This window comes from Cebidichthys violaceus, unplaced genomic scaffold (assembly GCF_023349555.1).
Source record: "Cebidichthys violaceus isolate CVI_PGR_0920_01 unplaced genomic scaffold, fCebVio1.0.p SCAF_99, whole genome shotgun sequence".
Taxonomy (NCBI): Eukaryota; Metazoa; Chordata; class Actinopteri; order Perciformes; family Stichaeidae; genus Cebidichthys; species Cebidichthys violaceus.
The window spans coordinates 55,001-76,092 of record NW_027176985.1 but is presented as its reverse complement, the minus strand read 5'-3'; the positions used below and the strand labels follow the sequence as shown (position 1 = coordinate 76,092).

Genomic DNA, 21,092 nt, shown 5'->3' with positions numbered 1-21,092 from the left:
ACCATGGTGACAACCAATCAGAGAGAAAAAAGTCATGTGTTCTTTTAATTTATGAAAACACAACAGTGTGCTGACATGTCACCACCAAGAGGCGATCCAGAGTAAAAAAACAGAAAACTTTATTGTTTTTGTGACAAAGACGTACAGAAATAAAGAATTATAATAATGTGATTCACTTCATACTGATGATTAAAGTACAGTCACTGATCAGGAAACAAAATAAACCTGAAAATAAATAAATCAACTGTAGAAGTTTTACATTAAACATAAAAAAGAGAATAAAATAAACTAAAAATGTTTTTAAAAATCTATTAAAAATAAAGAAAAGTTTGGAAGTTAAACTTTTCTACTTCTTCAGGTTTTAAATGATTTTATTTCTCTTCACATTTAATTTGAAGGAAAAAACATTTTACAATTAACGCAAAATGTGGAGAAAAAAACTGAAATAAATGTTTCTGTTTCCCGTTTGTCATCGTGTGGCATCTCAAAGGGCCTCGACCCTCATGTTGGGAACCTCTCAACGAAAAACAAACACCATCGTTCAAACGCTGCACAGAGAGGATTCTGGGTAATGTGGAGTGAAGGTTCAAGAGGAATCAGGCTGTTCCTGTGATGTCACTTCCTTTGTTACACAAGATCATCAAAATAAACGTTTGACAAAACTCAACAGATTTTATATTTATACTGTTTTGTTTTCTTCTTCAATATTTTATTTTCGCATAAAAAGTGATGATGCAGCTGATGATGTCATCACGTAGCTTTTTTATTCATAACATAAAAAAAACAGGAAACCATCAAAAACCCCACAGATGACTGTCAAAATAAAAGCCCCTGCAGGCTGACAGGATGTGACATCATCGGATCACCTGCGGTACCGCCCCCTCTCCTTGTCCCTCTCTCTCTCTCGTTCTCTGTCCCTCCCCCGCTCTCTCTCTCTCTCGCGGCGGGGTCCTCCACGCTCTCGTTCTCGCTGCCGCTCGCGCTCACGTCGACTGCTCACCACCGCCTGAGTCCTCCGCAGGAAGTCGTCCACGCGCATGTCGTAGTCGTGCTGCATGATGGGAAAAAATAAACAAAAAAAAAAACACAGGAGATTAGACAGGTCAGACAAAAATAAAGATAATCTGTTCAGATCTCCTGAAAAATTCAGCTGTTGAATTAAAGATTAGAAATTAGATTAGAAATAAATCCTAAACACAAACATTCATATTATTATTGATTTATATTATTTATTCCATATAATATTGATTGTAGTTTAATAACACATATATATATATATATATATATACACACACACACACACACACACACACACACACTAATGAAATCCAATAGAACAGTTCTGCCATGAATCTAATAAATTGAAAGGTAATTATTCTACTTATTATTCTGCTGTTATATTGAGAGGTGTACAGTAGAGCGACACAGAAGAGCGTCACAGTAGAGCGTCACAGTAGGACGTCACAGTAGAGCGACACAGAAGAGTGTCACAGTAGAGAGCTACAGTAGAGCGACAGTAGGGTGACAGTAGAGCGAGACAATAGGGCGTCACAGTAAAGCGTCACAGTAGGACGTCACAGTAGAGCGACACAGAAGAGTGTCACAGTAGAGAGCTACAGTAGAGCGACAGTAGGGTGACAGTAGAGCGAGACAATAGGGCGTCACAGTAAAGCGACAGTAGACTCACCGGGCTGGAGGTAAAAGCTCTGTGCTGCGGCGCCCGCTGTTTGTCTCTAAAGCGAGGGGGCGGAGCCTCGTGCGGTGGCAGAGGGGGGTGGTGGTGGTGATGGTAGGCCTGGTGGGGGGGAGGAGGGGGGTGGCTGTGGTGGTAGTAGGGGGGGTGGTGGGGGGGAGGCTGCTCCACGCCGGGGTACGTCGCCTGATGACACACACATGACATCATCAGTAGTTCAGTCTGTCGTCAATAACCCGATCAATAGATCAATAACAGAGTCTTACCAGAGTCTGCCAGGGAGCAGGAGGACCAACGTTGTGGTGATAATCCCTCATGTAGTCGTTATAGGACTGAAACAGAACACACAGGTGAGACCATGAACGCACCTCAACTCACTTGTATGTAGCTACAGCAAAGCTAACAGGAAACTGTGGTCTCAAGACTGAGCACAGGTTTACCTGAGCTAACATGCTAACATGAAGCTAAGCTAACAGCCAGGTGACTCACCCCGTTGAGAAAAACGTCTCGCCTGACGCTGGAGAAACGTCTGAAAACAAAAAACTAAATTCAATGAACAATCTCTACAAATAGTTAGCTGAACATTATTCTGAAAGGTTTCATGTTAAAGATAACTTCCTGTTTGTGTTTTTATACTAATAAACATTTCAAAAGTTGCAAATAAAAACTGTAAACAATTTTTTTTTTCAATTTTAACATTTTTAATTAAACCTGATTTCCTTTAACAGTTTTTAATCTTTCCACATATTTTCCTGACTGATGCTGCTGTAGCCCCGCCCACTTCCTGTGACCTGTTTCAGGTGAGTCTCACCTGTCCACCGGCTGGTTACGAAGGTCCTGGATGAACCCTGAAAATAAAATAAATTCTTCTGTTAAATTTTTCCATCAGTTAATCTGGCAGTTGAGCAGACGAAAGGTTCCCAGTTTACACAAAAATAAAACTACATTAAAACAATTAAAATAAAAAACAAATTCATAAAAACAAAGATCCTCAGAGGCTTTAAAAGCAGCAGAATACAATTAAACTATGAAACACTAAAAATAACATTTCAGCAAAAGAAATACTAAATATAAAACTAAAATTAAATTGATTCATGAATATAATAATAAAAAAAATGTTCATCCAAGATTTGAACTCAAAGGAATATACTTCAAAAAATATAAATATACTTAAAAATATAAATAACATACAAATATAAATAATATACTTAAAATATAAAAATAAATAAACATACACATAAATAAATATAAATAATACATATAAATATAAATAAAAACATATCATCACACAGCTTTTAACAGAGTGCAGTTAGTTTCACAGTTTTAGCACATTTTATAAATTAATTCTTATTTAAAGTTATTTAAATAAGAACAGTTCATCAGATTTAATGTTTCAGATTCTCGACCTGCTCGCTGGTTGAAGTCGGGTGGACCGTCGGCTCGCGGTCGTTTCCTGCCGTGGAGGTCGTACTCTTCAGGACGACGCCTACGTAGACAAGTTCACAATTAAGACACACATGCACACAATACACACGCACACACATTATTACACACTCCGGAAAAAACTCACTCAGGTCGAACTCAAACAGAAGAAGAAGAAACTCCCAGTACTTCACCAAAACTACTTTAAAGATTGTTTTTAAAAGCTTCCAATGGAACAGATTTACTCTCCAGTAATAAAGGTTTGACGAGTCGTCCAGGTGAGAGGCCTCAACAGGTGTTCAGCCATCACTTCCTGTTTAACATCATCAGATCCAAACAAGACATCTACATCCAATTAAAACACCAATCAGACGCTTTACTGGAACAAATGTCATCTACTGGTCCTCCTGCTGTCTACTGGTCCTATCATCTACTGGTCCTATCATCTACTGGTCCTCCTGCTGTCTACATGTCCGCCTGCTGTCTACAGGTCCTCCTGCTGTCTATACTGGTCCTCCTGCTGTCTACAGGTCCTCCTGCTGTCTACAGGTCCTCCTGCTGTCTACAGGTCCTCCTCCTGCTGTCTACTGGTCCTATCATCTACTGGTCCTCCTGCTGTCTACAGGACCTACTGCTGTCTACTGGTCCTATCATCTACTGGTCCTATCATCTACTGGTCCTCCTCCTGCTGCTGCTGTCTACTGGTCCTCCTATCATCTACTGGTCCTTCTCCTGCTGTCTACTGGTCCTCCTATCATCTACTGGTCCTTCTCCTGCTGTCTACTGGTCCTCCTATCATCTACTGGTCCTCCTCCTGCTGTCTACAGGTCCTCCTGCTGTCTACTGGTCCTATCATCTACTAGTCCTCCTGCTGTCTACTGGTCTAGTCCTCCTAATCCTCCAGCATTTACACATATTTAGCTTCACACACACACAATAAAAAAAACAAACAAAGAAGAAGAAGCCTCTTAAAGGGACAACATACCGCTTCTGTTGTATATGAGGGAGGGGCTGTTTGTGTCAACAACACTTTTGATTATAAAAACAGTTTTTTTCTCCTCATCAGTCCATGTTTAAGGCTTTTTATAAACCCTCTTATTTTGAAAGGGTGGACGGGGTGATGATGATGATGATGATGGTGCAGTCCTTTCAATCAACAAACAAAGCCCCGCCCCCTCTCAGACCAGCCCCGCCCCCTCCAGACCAGCAACACAGTCCTTAAAACAGAAACGACAAAACTTTCTCTCGTCGTTCTGTTGCTCCGTCCGTTCAGGATTCTTTAACTTTTCTTATTTTTCTTTCCTCACACACTTATTTTCAGTTCATAAGAGAGAGCGACACACACACACATGAGCTCTCAGTCCTGATTCAGTGTGTGTGTGTGTGTGTGTGTGTGTACTGGGGGAGGAGGGGGGTGTATAACTGTCCTTTCATGGAAGGGGGGGGGGGTGTCATCTCTTTTTCAGTCCAAGAGGATTTCATATTTTTAAAACGGAGTCCATCTTTTCCTTTATGCATCCCTGTAATTTTACCTTATTTGAGCAGGCGAGGAAACCCCGCCCCCAAAGACACTTCCTCACCCTCTCATTGGATATAGTCCAGAGGCCACGCCCCCTGTGTGACCAAACCTTCTCAGAAAAACCAGAAACAGTTCGCTGTGAGCTCAGTCCCTCACTTCCTGTTTCTCTCTTTTAGTTTTACCTCCCTCACCCACGCCCTCCTCCGTCAGTCCAGCCAGTGACGCTCGTTCCTTTAAGCTTTTATTCTGAAAGGGTCAGCCACAGTCCAGCTAAAAGCCAAACATTCTGATTTTTAGTTTTTTTTTTACTTCCGAAGTACGAAACTCCTGTAAAGAAAAAGAGCTTCAAAAGGAGAAATTTAGCAACAACAAAAGCAACAAATCTAACTGATAGAAATGTAAAATGTGCATCTTGTTGCTTAACTTAGACATAATATAACTTAATATTTAATTAAGAATTAAACTGAGATTTAATCTTAAACTGTTAAACGAGCATCACCCCACCAAGGATTTTAACTTCCTGCCTGACTTTTTTGTTTCTTTTGGGCGTCACTCTTTTCCGGTGGAAAACTCCCGACTGGAAAAACAAACAACAACAACCAGAGAACCGGCAACGCTAGCCACGGGGGAAGCTAGCCGCCGGTTAAAGGCGACGGCCCTCTCCGTCGTCCGGCAGCTGGTGGCGCCGCGGTCGCAGCAGCAGAAGAAGAACAGGAAGCGGGAGGAGGAGGAGCTTGGTGATTGGCTAACCTTCCCGGCTCGCGTTGCGGCGGTCGGCCTCGAGGTCGCGGCTCCGATGGCGTCCGGCGCTTGTGGCGAACGCGGCGAGCTACCTGGTGGACGTCCACGCTCTCGTCCAACGGGAACAAAGCGCAGAGCTGAGCACCGATCTCCGGTTGGATCTCCTGAAAAGAGACGAAAGTAGTTCAAAACATTTCATGCAACACAAAAAAAATTAACCAAAATAAAAGTAAACGTGAGCTCACCTGTCCGTCACGTCCGATCTTCACCGGCTTGTGTTCATTCCAGGGGTTTGACAGGTGAGCAGTTTTAGTGAAGGGAAGCTCTCTCCTGTAAAATAATAGATATTAAATATATAACATCTTATAACAACATATATACATATATACATATATATATACATACATATATATATATATATATATATATATATATACATATATATATATATACGTATATATATATATATACGTATATATATATATATATATATATATATATATATATATACACATATATATATATATATATATATACATATATATATATACACACATATATATATATATACATATATATATATATATATATATACACACATATATACATATACGTATATATATATACACACGTATATACGTATATATATATACGTATATATATATATATATATATATATATATATATATACACGTATATATATATATATATATATATATATATGAAACATCTTTTTATTCACATGTAACATTTCATACAATATGAGTTACACATACACATAGATAGTTGTTGTTGTTTACCTGCAGAGCCAGTCGATCTTGAAGACTCCTCCCAGCATCTTAGCGTTCATACCAGCAGGAAGGACCCAGTGGATCGGAGATCCTCCATGATGAGACTCTGACGCCAGACGAGCAAAACCTGAAGAACCAACGGAGGCTGATGAGTTTAAAGCGTTTAAACATCTGGAGGACAACGAGTCATGTTTCATAACGATGTTGTTAATTGATCCTTACCTTGGAACTTCCCGCTCTCCCTCACAGAGAAGACGAGGACGACGCTCCGAGCCGAACGGAACGCTGCGTTCAGCTTCTTCTCGTTTACCGGCAGCGTCGACCAAACACCCTGAAGATCAAAGAGATTGTCATGACGACAGGAAGTCATATGTTTTTTAAGAGTGAGGCATGTAAAGTTGGCATGTAAACGTTGGCGTGTAAACGTTAGCGTACCTTAGCTTTAGCCAGAGACACGTTCTCGTGGTTGTTGCTCTTGATGAGGAAGAACCGAGCGTCTCGCAGGATGTAACGTAGCTTGCTGGTCGGGTCTGAAACAACACAGGAGTAATCTAATTACTTCACAGGCAACAATACAGGAGTAATCTGATTACTTTAAAGAAAACTAGGTGCCTATAATCTGATTAAAGAAAACTAGCCAGCTGTAATCTGATTACTTATTAGAATAAAAACTGAATGGATTATGAGTAAAGAGATTAAATCGTCTGATTGAGCTCAAGACTTTTACACAAAATCTGCTGGAATACAAAACTATGAACCAACATGTTTAAAGTTAATCATGTTAATTAATAACTAGTATTAATAATTATTAATAAAGGCCGCCTTACTCTCCATTCCTTTGCGAACAGCTCGGACCGACGACGACAGCTTCTCCTGCTTCTTCTCTGAACCTTTCAGAATAAAAGCACAGAATTAAATCACAGCAACAAAAAAGAGAGAAAACAGAGCGGCGGACATTTTTGTTTCAGGTCTTAATCTCTTCACGTAAGAAATTACGTTGTTGTCGTCGCGGGTACCTGAGGCCTCGGAGGCAGAGCCTGAGTGCACCGACTCCCCGTCGTCGGTGAAGCTGACGGACGAGGCGGAGCGCGAGTCGCCGGCCTCGCTGCGAGTGTCGTAGTCGTTTCCCTCGCCACCGCCGCGACGCTCGTACTCCTCTTCCTCGTCCTCCTCCTCGTCCTCCTTTTCTCCTTCCTCCTCCTCGTCCTCCTCCTCTTCCTCCATGCCCTCCTCTTCCTCCTCCTCGTCGTCCTCTACCTCGTGTCCCTCGTCCTCTTCCTCCTCGTCCTCTACATGGGAGGCGGCGGGGGAGGAGCTTCCTGAGCCGGGATCAGAGCCGTACTCTGCTGGCGCTGCCGCCTCTGATTGGTTGTCCCCACCGTGGGGGGAGGGGCTCGCCCGCCGCAACTTCTGAAGAAAAACAGAAAGTGAGTTTTGATTGGCTGTCAAACTGAAAGGTGATACCAGTGCCATCCTTGTCCCTGACGGTTCGTTCTGTCTCAGGGTTGTACCAGTAGTATCAGTAGTACTACTATCAGTATGAGTAGCAGTATCAGTCGTAATGCTATCAGTATGAGTAGTAGTATCAGTAGCAGTACTATCAGTATGAGTAGTTGTATCAGTAGCAGTACTATCAGTATGAGTAGTAGTATCAGTAGTACTACTATCAGTATAAGTGAATGTACTGTTTGCTGTGTACTGTAGGTAGTAGTATTAATACTAGTATCAAAGTGAAAGGTGATATGTGAATGTACTGTGGGTATTAATAGTAGTATCAGTACCTGGCTCAGAGTCTCCAGGCCTCTCTGGGACTCTCTGCGTCGGACCTCCTCCCCCCCGCGGCTCCTGGTCGCCTCTCGTGCTCCTCGCCGACCCTTCCTCTCCTCGTAGTACTCGTGACGGTAGCTGGCGGCGGCGTGGCGAGCACGGGGGCTGGACGGCGCCTTCTTAGAGGAGGAGGAAGACGAGGAGAGCAGTGGCCCCGGGGCTCTCTTATTGGTGGAGGAAGACCTGGAGGGGGTGTGGCCTGTAGAGGGGCGGAGCCTCTTTACATCCTGGCTGCCTGAGCGCTCACTCTTCCTCTTTGTTCCTGTCAGACAGAGCGAAGGGTTTAGATGAGGAAGACAACTACTGCTTCATTTAGTATTATTTATTGGCGTCAGCTGATTCATGAAGTGGTACTAGCAGTAGTAGTAGTATTATTATCAGCAGTATGAGTAGTACTACCAGTAGTATTATTATCAGGAATACGACAGGTAGAAGTAGTAGTCTTATCAGAATAAGTGGTAGTACCAGCAGTACTAGTAGTATCAGTAGTACTAGTAGTACTCATACCTTTCTTGTCACTGATGGCTCGTTCTGTCTCAGGGTTGTAGAGCTCATCGTCTTGATCTGGAGCTTCAGTCAGAATATCTTCCAGAACGTTCAGTTCTCCATCTGAAACAACAACATCATCAGTTTCAGCTCACTGACCAGAAGATAACGGACTTATTAGATCTCTTCCTTTGAGCTATTTTAAACAGATGGCAGGAAAGAGTCAAACAGAGTTAAATTCTACTTCAGTCAGTTTTAAAAACGTTTGTGATGTCTGATGTGTGTCTTTAACTGACAACTCAACTTTTACTTTACTTTGTAGAAAATACATACAAATGCATATTTGTCATGTTTCACTATTCAGACTGAAAAGGCAGAGATGTGGTTTTTAGTCAGCTCTAGTTTAAACTTTAAACTGTCAGAGAATGGATCATACCAATAAAAACAAACAGTATCAATCATTTATCTAAACCACCATTACAACTTTGCTCTATTTGACAGTAAACTGAACACTAAATAATAAATCAGTTAAATGAGAAAATAATAATAAATACAGACTTTGATGACCACTGGAACATGTTGTTATCATCTTAGTTATCAATGAATATATCTAGTACTTGTTGATTAGCCAATAAAAAAAAGTCATCATAGTTTAAAACAAGATGACTTTAAATTTACTGAGAAATAAGAGAGAAAAACGAAATGGAGATTCTGAACTGGTACTTTTAATTTAAAATAATCAATTGATGATCTAACGGTTTAAAATCCACATTTAAAAACGGAAAGGAAACTGTGTGCCTCATCATAGGGATCCTAATATTATACATTTATAATTTATAATGAGGAATACATCTAACACCCTGTGGATATATGGGTTAGACACAGAGAGACAGACACACAGAGACAGACACACACAGAGAGAAAGAGAGAGAGAGAGAGAGAGAGAGAGAGAGAGAGCAGACACACAGAGAGACAGACACACACAGAGAGAAAGAAAGAAAGAAAGAAAGAGAGCGAGAGAGAGAGAGAGAGAGAGAGAGAGAGAGAGAGAGAGAGAGAGAGAGAGAGAGAGAGACCACTTTCTGAGTGAGGTCGTAGAATCAGTAGTTTTCTTAACGGAGTCTGGTTAGCAGCTGGTTGCCGTCGTAATTAATGAACGAGAAACACGTTCAGCTAGTCGTTAACTAGCTCACGTGCTACCTGGTCACACGTCACTAACAGCTTCATTAATAACTGATCAATAAACCCGCTGATTATCGATCTGCAGCTGAAAGGACACAAGTCTCAACAGAACAAAAGACATTAGCACACATGCTAATAATGCTAACGGCCGCTAACAAAGCCGCCTGTCTCGTGCGCCTCACCTTTATCCTCGCGCCGGTCGGCCGCCATCACAGCGGCTATGACGCGCTCCGGGCAAAACACTTCAGTTAAAAAAACAAACCTAAAAAGTTTTATTGTTTTGATTAAAACACGAAATAATCAGAAGAAAACCGACTAGAGAGCAGCTGAGAGACAGAAAATGGCGGATTTGAGTCTGTTGTTGTGGCTTCTTCTTCTGCTGGTGTACAAAAGCAGCGTTCTGGTGAACTACCGCCACCTCTCGGACGGAGAGGCCACTTCCGGTTATTCCTAAAGTTTTAATAAAGTAGCTATTTATTTTATTTTATTTTTAATTATCAGCAATAATATATATGCAGGCTAGCTAGATGTAATATATGTAATTAGCTTAGTTCATTTAAATAAAACTGTATCCATAAAAAAATATGTTTTTATTAAACAATTATTATAATTATTGATATATATAATATTTGTTTAATTATCAGCAATATATATATATATATATATATATATATATATATATATATATATATGCTAGCTAGATTAAATATGTAATTATCAGTATGATTCTATATTAGGTTATGAAGTGGACATATGAGTTAAATTATCACAGTGTCTCAATGTGTTCCCTATAGTCTTAGTTCATGTAAAACAACAACAACAACTAAACTGTATTGTATTCATGAAAATAAATATTTGTATTGTAGTACAACATGGAAAAGATTCAAAACTAAACCTTCCATAACTGCTAAAATGTCTGTTAAAAAATAAATGAAAACAAACGGACGTTTATTCATTTGGGTTTTTTAATCCGACCTCACACCGAACAGCGACTTCTAGACCAGGTAAATGAACCGAAATCTAGTTAATTACTGCAGGACCGTGGGGGATTTGTTTTGAAAATCCCATACAGGAAGTGGTTCGTGTTGACGCGCAGCCCCGTCCAACCGGAAGTCCACGTCAGTACTGAGACCAGGACTGAAGACAAAACTTTAACCCGAACTGAAGCTGTTTGAATTTAAACCAGTTTTTTTAATTAAATCTTATTTATTTTTTCTTATTTTTGGAGACTGAAAATGGCGGACGAGGCCACGCGCAGGGCCGTGTCGCAGATCCCGCTGCAGAAGACGCACGCGGGGCCGCGGGACCGCGCGCTGTGGCCGCAGCGGCTGAAGGAGGAGTACCAGGCTCTGATCCACTTCGTGGAGCAGAACAAGGCGGCGGACAACGACTGGTTCCGCCTCGAGTCCAACGCGGACGGCACGCGCTGGACCGGCATGTGCTGGTTCATCCACGAGCTGCTGCGCTACGAGTTCCGGCTGGAGTTCGACATCCCGGTGACGTACCCGGACACCGCGCCCGAGGTCGCGATCCCGGAGCTGGACGGTAAGACCGCGAAGATGTACCGCGGCGGAAGGATCTGCCTCACGGACCACTTCGCGCCGCTCTGGGCCCGGAACGCGCCGCGCTTCGGTCTCGCGCACCTGATGGCGTTAGGGCTCGGACCCTGGCTCGCGGTGGAAATCCCGGACCTGATCAGCAAGGGTCACGTGATCCACAAGGAGCAGCAGCGCGAGGCGGCGGCGGCGGAGTGACGTCACCGGACGAACACGTTGAACACTGATATAATACATCTGAAATAAACTGAAATTAATTTCACTATTTGCTGGAGATTAATGTGATGGAACAAAAAAAATAAATAAATAAATATTGAAATTCAATGAAAATGTTCTGTAGCAATTAAAAATAAGTTTAGAGTTGATTCTGAGTGAAACATTAAAATGTTATGGACATAAACATTCACAAAAACATCAAATGAGTCATTAATATCAGTTAAAGTGACAGAACTTACTGGGTTTAGTTCAGGTTATCACAATATGAACAGTCTGGTCTCAACCAGGAGGGACAAAGTTAAAATAAAATGACAGCTGACATTTTATTTAAAGTATAATGTATATTCTATATATTGTTTGGTGAAAAGCAGAACATGTTCTGCAGTTTGACAAATAAAGTTTGAAAAGAAATTAGTTTTATTTTATCAAATTATTGTATTGTTTATTTTTTATATTTTTGGATGTATTTTTTCAATAAATAATGGATTAATATACATATTAATCAGTCCAAATAAATGAGGGAAGTTTGATCAGAGTTGTATTTAAACTGATAATTCATAAGAACTTATAACTTTATATTAAATGTTAATGACGTTAGTGGACGATCTTGAACTAAAAACTGAATTTAGATGTAACTTTTGTGCTTTTATTCATAAAAAATGATATAAATACATGAACAAGAGTTTATGGTTTTATAAAGGACATTGTAGATATCGTGACAAACATTTTATTATTAGTTTAATGTGAGTTGATGTCATCCAGATAATAAAAAGTCAGCTTTTGTTAGTGTTTTATTTTCATCTTTATTTGTAGTTTCAGTGTTTGTAGTTTCATTCTCAGTAAACTTGAATAAGCTCCGCCCACTCCGCCAGAGGCCACACCCCATTTTCCTGCACATTGCTAGGCGACGACTTCCAGTCCCAGCTCCTCACCGGGACGTTCCAGGTGGAACCGTAGTTTGCCGTCACGTAGTCGAGCGTTTCACAGGGAACACGAACCTTCAGCTCCAGAAGCTCCGCCCAGCACAACGAGAACCGGGGGAAGATGTACCTGATGTACAAAAACACAAAAAATACTTCATAAAGAGTTTATAACAACGAGAACCGGAGGACGATGTACCTGGTGTACAAAAACACAAAAAAATACTTCATAAAGAGTTTATAACAGCGAGAAGTTTATAACAAAAACATTTTCATGAATTTATAAAATTACCACTTGGGTGCGCAAAAAACTGTTACACTTCCTAAGTTTCAAAATAAAATGCGTAACAAAAACTATATTTTTACTTTTTCACAAAAACCACCTAAACATCAAAAAACTAATTTACCAACAAACGTGAACAATCTGACAGAAAAATAACACTTAGTTTATTAGTATGATTAAATTACTTCCATTAATATTTACGGTTTTTAAAAACAGTTTTAAAATTAAATAACAGAAACATTTACTTGAACTTCCTTCCGCTCTTTGCCTGAGTTCCTCCGTTCCAAACGACGTTTCCATCATCGTAGAAAAAGAAAACGTCCAGTTTGACATCGTCACTCAGAAAGGAAAGTTCCAGACTGTCCCCCACCTGCATTTCAAAATAAAACATGCCTTCAAAATAAATTACACACTTACTTCAGAATCAATTCATACCATCTTGACACATACCAGATTAAGAGTGAAAATTTAAAACAAAATGATAATAAAAAAAATCTTCAACATAAAGCGCACACACCTGCTTTACAAGCAGAAAGTTGATCAAATATGTTAAATAACCAAATTAAAAGTAAGGGAGTATAATATTGTTTAAATAAAAAACTGTAAAGACAAAAATTAAAAGTATATAGTTTTCACCTTTCCAAACTTGTGTTTGAGTGACAGTCCGGCATCCCTGAAAGCTGCGACAATGTCCGACCGGAAGTCCTCGATGAAAATGCCGATGTCGACGTCTCGACTGTACGAGATGACGCTGCACTGCCTGAACCAGCCTGCAGGGGGAGACACAACGCTCTAACGTCAAACAACTCACTCTTTACACTTCTATAGAAGAGACACGGTGACGTCGTTGTCAAAGTGAACATCAGGAGCTAACAGCGTGTTCCAGAGGTGGAGGATTTGTTGGACCTCTTTCATTCCTTCAAACAGCTTCTCTAAAAGATATTTGTTCATATCCAGATACCTGTTGATGTCCAAGTCCTTTATGATGTTTCTCCTTCTGTTCTTCTGGACATCATCTCTACTCCAGCTCTACTAGGGTTGCAAAGGGGCGCAAAATTTCCGGTAAATTTCCGGAAACTTTCCATGGGAAGTTAAGCTCGGGAATTTTGACCATTTTTTTTTGTAAAAGCATTTAACAGGGAACTTAAATGTAGTTGAGAACAATATTGATTGATTACTTGGTACGTTTATTTGTATACAGTAGGCTAACTTTTTACAGCAATGAGAGTAGGATGTAGGTATGTCCACATAAAAGTACACCATCACCTTGATTATTCGCGGCTGTTGGGGTCCATCAAAAAGCACGAGTTGGGCGACTTATCATAAATAAAAGTAATTACTGCCAATGAAAGGCTGAGCAATAAAGACGTAATTCAAAACTATATTTTAAAGCTGTATGGAATGCAGCACATGCTGTGTTTCTTTGCAAAGGATGTAGCTAGCTATTGTAAACCAAATTTTTTTTTCTCTCAACCCGACATGATCAAATACGTCAAATGAAAGCATTCCTCCATCACGTGCACACTACAGCAGGGCTATTGAGGCCACACTACTGCATTTGAGCAATGAAAGAATAAAGTTCTACTCACAAATGGATTAAGTCAAAAATGTAATTTTCAAAATTTGTATTAGAAATGTTTGCATGCATGTCTGCTTATGACAAAACAAAATGTTGTTTTGTATATGACAAGGTAAATACAGTTAAATTACCCCAAAATTTCCAGTTTATTCCCGTTAATTCCCATGGAAAGTTTCCAACTTTGAATATTCCCAGAATTTTGCAACCCTAAGCTCTACTAACTGTTGACTAGTTGGTTTGTGTTCAGCACACAGAGCAGCTGGTCAACAGGAAGGAGACGTAAAGACACTCTTTCTTACCCAGACAGGTTCCACTGCTCAGCCAGAACGGGACGTCGAGCTGAGCGAGGGTTCGAGCGGCCAAATGAAGCAACGACTTCACTTTCCTCCGAAACTCCACCGCCTCTGGAGACGAGTCATCGGGGTAGAGCTACAGTCACACACGAGAGAGAGAGAGAGAGAGACAGAGACAGACAGACAGAGAGAGAGAGAGAGAGAGAGAGAGAGAGAGAGAGAGAGAGAGAGGTTTATTTTCACGCATTTCTATTTTTTTACGACTTTTATTTCCATTAGACGGTTTAAAAAATGTTCCCCCTTCCCTTTCACAATAAAAGCCCTGTATCCCCTGTCTGTCTGACCTGCAGGAAGTTGCGGGCGTCACGGTAATGGCACTCCAAGAATCGAGCCTGTCGTTGCTCTGACAGAAAACGAGAAACGTTGCGCGGGATTCGAACGTCGAGGCCGTCCAGAACCGTCAGGATCAGCTCCGGCCTGCAGGGGGCGACCACACAAAACAAACAACAGATATAATGTTTATCAGCTGTTTTATTAACATCTTGATTTAGATTAAACCTGCTCACCTTGTGGTTTAGTTTTCTAACTGGCAGTGAAGGCAACATTGCTAAAGAATTAAAAAAATAGCCTCTCAGACTCCATTCCTGGATTAATCTTGTGTTATTTAACTGCATGTTTTAAAGAGCCGTTCTCCCTTTACATGATAAAAGGTCTTCACACTGAATATAAGAAGATCTTCACTGTATCAGGTCAGTTTTTATTTCTTTATTTGTAACAGATTGTTGGAAACAGCGAGGCCAACACTAATGCTAACAGTGAGGCTAACACTAATGCTAACAGCAAGACTAAATCTAATGCTAACAGTGATGCTAACAGCAAGGCTAACACTAATTCTAACAGCGAGGCTAAATCTAGTGCTAACGGTGAGGCTAACAGCAATACAAAATGTTCTTTCAGGGCAGAACTGAACCAGGTTTCACCTGTCGTAGGATCCAGAATGACGTCCGTAGTCGAGCAGTTTGAAAGGAGCAAAGCTTCGGTCCACGTTGGATTTGAGGCGCAGAGCTCCGTGCCACAGGTAGTTCCCGCTCCGCTCATACAGGAACACCACCTGGGACAAAATAAATGTATTAACCGTGAAGCCCTAAGCCTTTTTGTAGGCCTCTCCTCGATTTTTGCAACCCATAGTAAAGAGAGTGATTTTCGTCTAAATATAAGGTGTATTTTAATAGTTTTGGTGTTTTAATAAAGGTAACACGTGTGAAATTTGTTCTGATTTGTAAATATCAGTATATATGTTACTGGTTAAGAGAACATTAAGATGGAACACAGCACAAATTGAAATTCTTTATCTCTGATTATAAATTAATCCAATTTTGATAAGATATTTTTTTTTTAATGTTGAAGTTGAAAGCTTTTATCCTCTCCAGATCATAGCCCAATGGGTTGAAAGTCTCTCTGCACAATGTTTTCTTTGATAAAGTGAAGCATTCAAGAGCTAGAGAGATTAGAGTGCAGAGATTTCAGCCGAGGTCAACCAAAATGTCATTTGGTTCCAGCTGTTCCATTGTAATTGTATATAGTATATAATTATATATTTCACTTCTTTTATGACTAATAGTGTTCAATCTATCATATGCAGCAGTTTGGCATCATTTAGAAAGCCTGGATCCTCTCTGAGCCTTTTTATGTCTGTCATCCATGGGATTTTCTCATCTGGCTTCCACTCCAGGTCTCATAGCTCAGCCTATGGTTGGTCGATTTCAGTCAATGGACCCTCCTTAGAAGTGTCTGAGTCCTGGCTACCAAACAAACACATCGTGATTTTGATAGACAGAAGCGTTAGCCAGTAGGAAGTAAATCCGTGGCGCGTCACCTGAACCGTGCGCAAAAGATCGCCGTGGGGGGGATGGGTTCCTTTGTTAGCCGGGCCCTTGTTTCTGCACGGGGGACATTTCAGAGACGCACCGGAAATACGTAGAAATATTGTTGATGGAAATAAGCGGAGATTTACAGCAGAACAACAAAAAGGTAAGGAGCTTTGGATGATTTTGAAGGATATTACGCATTGTGTTTCTGGTGTTTGTTTGCTCACAGCCTTGTGAGGGTTTACCGGAGAGACGATCTGATAGTAGTTTTGGAATCTGTGTCGAATACTCGTGCTTTTTGCTATTTCGGCTGCCTATGCTAACCGTTAGCTTTGTTATGCTAACTCGGAGAAGAGCGAGTTATGGCTAGAAATACGTGATTTTGTGATAAATCTTTTATTTGCGTATACTATTTGTGTAGAATGGTGTTTGGAGTGTGTAAGAATGTCTTAGATTGTTTGTTTTACCCAGATTTTGAATTTTTTTTTTTCATATTCATAAATACATGCAAATGGACATTTTTGGACGGTAAATGCTACAGCGGACCCGAATTCGGGTCCGTCGGGCTTAACAGGTTTTACTATCTAACACCACCTGAGACAAAATACATTTATTAATATCTAACACCACCTGGGAGAAAGTAATCATATACAAATCCATAACAACCTGGACAAAATTCAAATATTTCAATATGAAATTAAAAGGAAGAGAGAAACAAGGTGAAACATCTGAGCCCAAACACACCTGAACGCTATCATGTCAAAGAAGGTTGTTAGGTGTCGACCAGTGACACTCACTCACCTGTATGACGTAACCGTGGAGGCGGAACAGGAAGTGGAGGGGGATCTCCTCTCCTGATAGGTTGTCCAGACTGGCCAATCGCGGGTCTTCTCCTCGCAGCTCCAGCAGCTCGAAGCCTTTCTGCTCGGCAGCCAATAGGAAGCCGGGCTGAAAGACAAAAACAAAAATAAATATAAAATAAAATATTTGACTAAAAAAGAGACAAAAAATTATTCTGCCCCTTCCACTTTTAATAGTTGTCCTCTTCTTCTTTGTCATCCAACTTCAGCTAACCTGTCACGTAAACATCCGGTAGCTAACGTTAGCTAGTTAGCTTTATTAGCTTTGTTTATTTTATTGTTAGCTAGCTAGAACAAATGAACAATCGTACTTTGAGAAACGTCTCAGCTAAGATGCTCTGTTAAAGAAGGCGCATCGGGAAGCTCTTGGGATTCACAGAAGCTAGCTAGCTATGTGTTCAATTGTTTGTAAGCCAACGCTAGTGAAATCTGTGCTCTTCACACATCACACGCTCACCTCGTACTTCCACAGGTTGGCATGCAGAGCGAAGGACGTGACTGGTCGGCCGGTGCACAGGAAGCTGCAGTGCGGCTCGCGCACCAGCCGGTCACGCTGCCGCAAAGCATCCTGGGAGAGCAGCGTCAGGGCGGCGGTGTCGGCGAGGAACAACGGCAGCCCGAAGTGACGAGCTAACCCCAGAAACTTCTTCACCGTTTGCTGCGGAGAACAGACAGAGATAGGAAGTAAAATAAAAGCTTTTTTCATCTGTCATCACTGCAAAGAGTACTACGAACACCAATGCTAACACTAATGCTAACAAAGAGGCTATCCGCATGGCTTACACTAACAGTTATGTTAACAGTGAGGACAAATCTAATGCTAACAGTGATGTTAACAGCGAGTCTAACACTAATGCCAACAGTGCGACTAACAGCGAGGCTAACACTAATACTAACAGCGAGGCTAAATCTAATGCTAACAGCGAGGCTGACACTAATGCTAACAGTGATCATCACAGCGAGGATAACACTAATACCAACAGTGATCATAACAGCCAGGCTAACACTAATGCTAACAGTGATCATAACAGCAAGGCTAACCCTACTGCTAACAGTGATCATAACAGCGAGGCGAACACTAATGCCAACAGTGATCATAACAGCGAGATTAACAGTGATCATAACAGCGAGGCCAACATTACTGCTAACAGTGATCATAACAGCGAGGCTAACACTAATGCTAACAGTGATCATAACAGCGAGGCTAACACTAATGCTAACAGTGATCATAACAGCGAGGCTAACACTAATGTTAACAGTGATCATAACAGCGAGGCTAACACTAATGCTAACAGTGATCATAACAGCAAGGCTAACACTACTGCTAACAGTGATCATAACAGCGAGGCGAACACTAATTCTAACAGTGATCATAACAGCGAGGCGAACACTAATTCTAACAGTGATCATAACAGCGAGGCTAACAATGATCATAACAGCGAGGCCAACATTACTGCTAACAGTGATCATAACTGCGAGGCTAACACTAATGCTAACAGTGATCATAACAGCGAGGCTAACACTAATGCTAACAGTGATCATAACAGCGAGGCTAACACTAATTCTAACAGTGATCATAACAGCAAGGCTAACACTACTGCTAACAGTGATCATAACAGCGAGGCGAACACTAATTCTAACAGTGATCATAACAGCGAGGCTAACAATGATCATAACAGCGAGGCCAACATTACTGCTAACAGTGATCATAACTGCGAGGCTAACACTAATGCTAACAGTGATCATAACAGCGAGGCTAACACTAATGCTAACAGTGATCATAACAGCGAGGCTAACACTAATGCCAACACGATACCGACTCACCCATTGGAGGTCGTTGGCGGTCAGGTGACCTGTCCGGCTCAGGATGTAAGGCCCGGGCTGCAGAAGAAAGGCATGTTGGGAAATCTGATGATGATAAATGTAAAAAAAGCAGCTGCTTTGCTGAGACTTTGTTATATTGAGGTAATATTTATAATTCATGATAGTGGCTTTTACATTCTTTAAGTTTTATAAAATTAACATTTACTAATATTTGTATTCTACAATCTTAGCTTTTACAAGATTATATTTTATAATATTAGCTTTTATCATATTGACAAAATAAAGTCCAGTTTCAATAGTGTTGACGTCACTTTTTTTCCAGCAAATACTACAAACATGATTCAGTGATTATAATAATATTATCTGTTTATAAGAATTCCCCATGACTGACTTATTGATTCTTCCATCAGTTGATCGATGGATGTGATTGGTTCCTTTTTGCTTGTTCCTGTTTAAGTGGCTCACCTGGCTGACGTACTTCCGGTAGTAATATAACTGGAACAGCAGAAACACGGAGCTGCTAACGATCAGCAGCGTTAAAACGACCGTCCGGTTCACACGAGGCATCCGGTAACACTGCACGGTGACCGGCTCCTCATGACACCCAAACCGGAGCTCTCAGTTCGTGATTAACGGCGGTTAAACCATAAAACGGCGCAAAAACCACTGAGCTGTTCGCAACGTCCAGAACCGGCGCCATCTTTAAAACATTCATAACCGCTTCCAGCTGGGACTTTCAAAGTAAAAGCCTGGGTAATACGGTTTTGTGAAGTTGGCGAGAGAAACAACTTCCCACCGGCCCTTCACAATAAAGGTCCTATAACTATACGAAGACAGTACATGTGTACTTTTACTACTGATACTTTTATTGTATAAAGCGGATAATACTTTAGTACTTTCACTACTGATACTTTTACCACATGAAGCTGAGAATACAGTCTACATTTACTGCAGATACTTTAACTACATAGAGCTGATAATACTGCAGTACTTTTACTGCTGATACTTAGTACTATATAAAAATGATAATACTTCAGTACTTTTACTGCTAATACTTTAACTACATGAAGCCGATCATACTTGTATACTTTTACTATATAAAGCTGATACTACTTTAGTAATTTTACTACTTACACTTTTACCACATAAAGCTGAGAATACTTGTGCACTTTTACTACTGATACTTGACATGAAGCTGACAGTACTTGAGTAATTTTACAGCTGATACTTAAAAGCTGAGAATTCTTGAATAACTTTACTACTAATATTTTAACTACATGAAGCTGACAGTACTTCTGTACTTTTTAATAAGTATTAAATGCAGGATTATTTAATAATAACTATTACTTCCTTGTAACAGAGTATATTGTACATTGTGGTAAAGGTACTTTTCATTGGAGTACTTCTTTACACACACACACACACACACACACACACACACAGACAGACACAGACACAGACACAAGATGGCGGACCGCAGCGGCAGCAGTTTCTCCATAACAATAAGGCCGAGTTAGTTAAACTTCTCCCGGACTTTGTGAAACACTTTTCCCGCCGTGACCGTTAGACATGTGCGGCCTCCGCCGCGACTAACGGTTCGTTTACTGGCTGCGTGAGTTTCTCCCGGTGATGTTCTGTTAAACCTCTGCCGTCTAAAGCGGACTTTTCTCCGAATCGAGAAAGGTAAGAACGGCCGTGCTGTTAGCTTAGTTCCATGTTAGCTTAGCTCAATCTTAGCCTAGCTCAATCTTAGCTTAGCTCCATGCTAACCGTTTGTTTTGGTTGGATGTCGGTGGTTGGACGTGTCTGTGGATAGACCGGTGGACGTTTAACCGGGTTTAACGGTGACGGGAAGAGGAGGACGGTGTTTAATGAACCGAATAAACCGACAGATAGATGATATTTCTGGATGTATTCTGGGGAAATGGAGATAAAGTAGCGGGTTAGTGTTAGTCGTGATGTGATGTTGAGCTAACGGCTAACAGAGCTGCTGCTATTGTCACAAATAATTCACAGAAACACCACTAGTGTA

The 21,092-nt window shown here is 40.9% G+C and overlaps 4 protein-coding genes across 6 annotated transcripts in view; 2 read left to right on the top strand and 2 right to left on the bottom strand.

The window, feature by feature from the left end:
- Nucleotides 1-97: 97 nt before the first annotated feature.
- ythdc1 (YTH N6-methyladenosine RNA binding protein C1) lies at nucleotides 98-10,030 on the bottom strand. Of its 2 annotated transcripts, none has more exons than XM_068704701.1 (16): nucleotides 9,844-10,030; nucleotides 8,501-8,602; nucleotides 7,948-8,255; nucleotides 7,183-7,576; nucleotides 6,994-7,056; nucleotides 6,602-6,696; nucleotides 6,389-6,497; nucleotides 6,176-6,293; nucleotides 5,621-5,705; nucleotides 5,385-5,539; nucleotides 3,100-3,179; nucleotides 2,505-2,541; nucleotides 2,183-2,222; nucleotides 1,960-2,025; nucleotides 1,688-1,879; nucleotides 98-1,051 (listed from the first exon to the last, which is right to left on the bottom strand). In XM_068704701.1, the coding sequence occupies exons 1-16, from the start codon at nucleotides 9,869-9,871 to the stop codon at nucleotides 863-865; spliced, it is 2,061 nt and encodes a 686-aa protein (XP_068560802.1). In that variant the 5' UTR covers nucleotides 9,872-10,030; the 3' UTR covers nucleotides 98-862. The 2 variants fall into 2 exon arrangements, with proteins under 2 accessions (XP_068560802.1, XP_068560803.1); XM_068704702.1 differs by having other exon boundaries at nucleotides 7,183-7,573.
- A 708-nt stretch (nucleotides 10,031-10,738) lies between these two features.
- ufc1 (ubiquitin-fold modifier conjugating enzyme 1) lies at nucleotides 10,739-11,479 on the top strand. The gene has a single exon (XM_068704716.1). The coding sequence runs from the start codon at nucleotides 10,897-10,899 to the stop codon at nucleotides 11,413-11,415; it is 519 nt and encodes a 172-aa protein (XP_068560817.1). The 5' UTR covers nucleotides 10,739-10,896; the 3' UTR covers nucleotides 11,416-11,479.
- A 734-nt stretch (nucleotides 11,480-12,213) lies between these two features.
- fktn (fukutin) lies at nucleotides 12,214-19,775 on the bottom strand. Of its 2 annotated transcripts, none has more exons than XM_068704714.1 (10): nucleotides 19,526-19,775; nucleotides 19,061-19,144; nucleotides 17,694-17,894; nucleotides 17,178-17,324; nucleotides 15,489-15,619; nucleotides 14,853-14,985; nucleotides 14,515-14,644; nucleotides 13,273-13,406; nucleotides 12,882-13,006; nucleotides 12,214-12,483 (listed from the first exon to the last, which is right to left on the bottom strand). In XM_068704714.1, exons 1-10 carry the CDS (start codon nucleotides 19,625-19,627, stop codon nucleotides 12,270-12,272), a joined length of 1,401 nt encoding a protein of 466 aa, XP_068560815.1. In that variant the 5' UTR covers nucleotides 19,628-19,775; the 3' UTR covers nucleotides 12,214-12,269. The 2 variants fall into 2 exon arrangements, with proteins under 2 accessions (XP_068560815.1, XP_068560816.1); XM_068704715.1 differs by having other exon boundaries at nucleotides 19,061-19,117.
- Nucleotides 19,776-20,531: 756 nt separating this feature from the next.
- Nucleotides 20,532-21,092, top strand: part of apc (APC regulator of WNT signaling pathway) — a 21,615-nt gene continuing 21,054 nt past the window's right edge. Inside the window, exon 1 of the mRNA XM_068704695.1 lies at nucleotides 20,532-20,743. The gene's annotated coding sequence lies outside the window, so the exon portion shown is untranslated. The remainder of the gene's footprint in view (nucleotides 20,744-21,092) is intronic.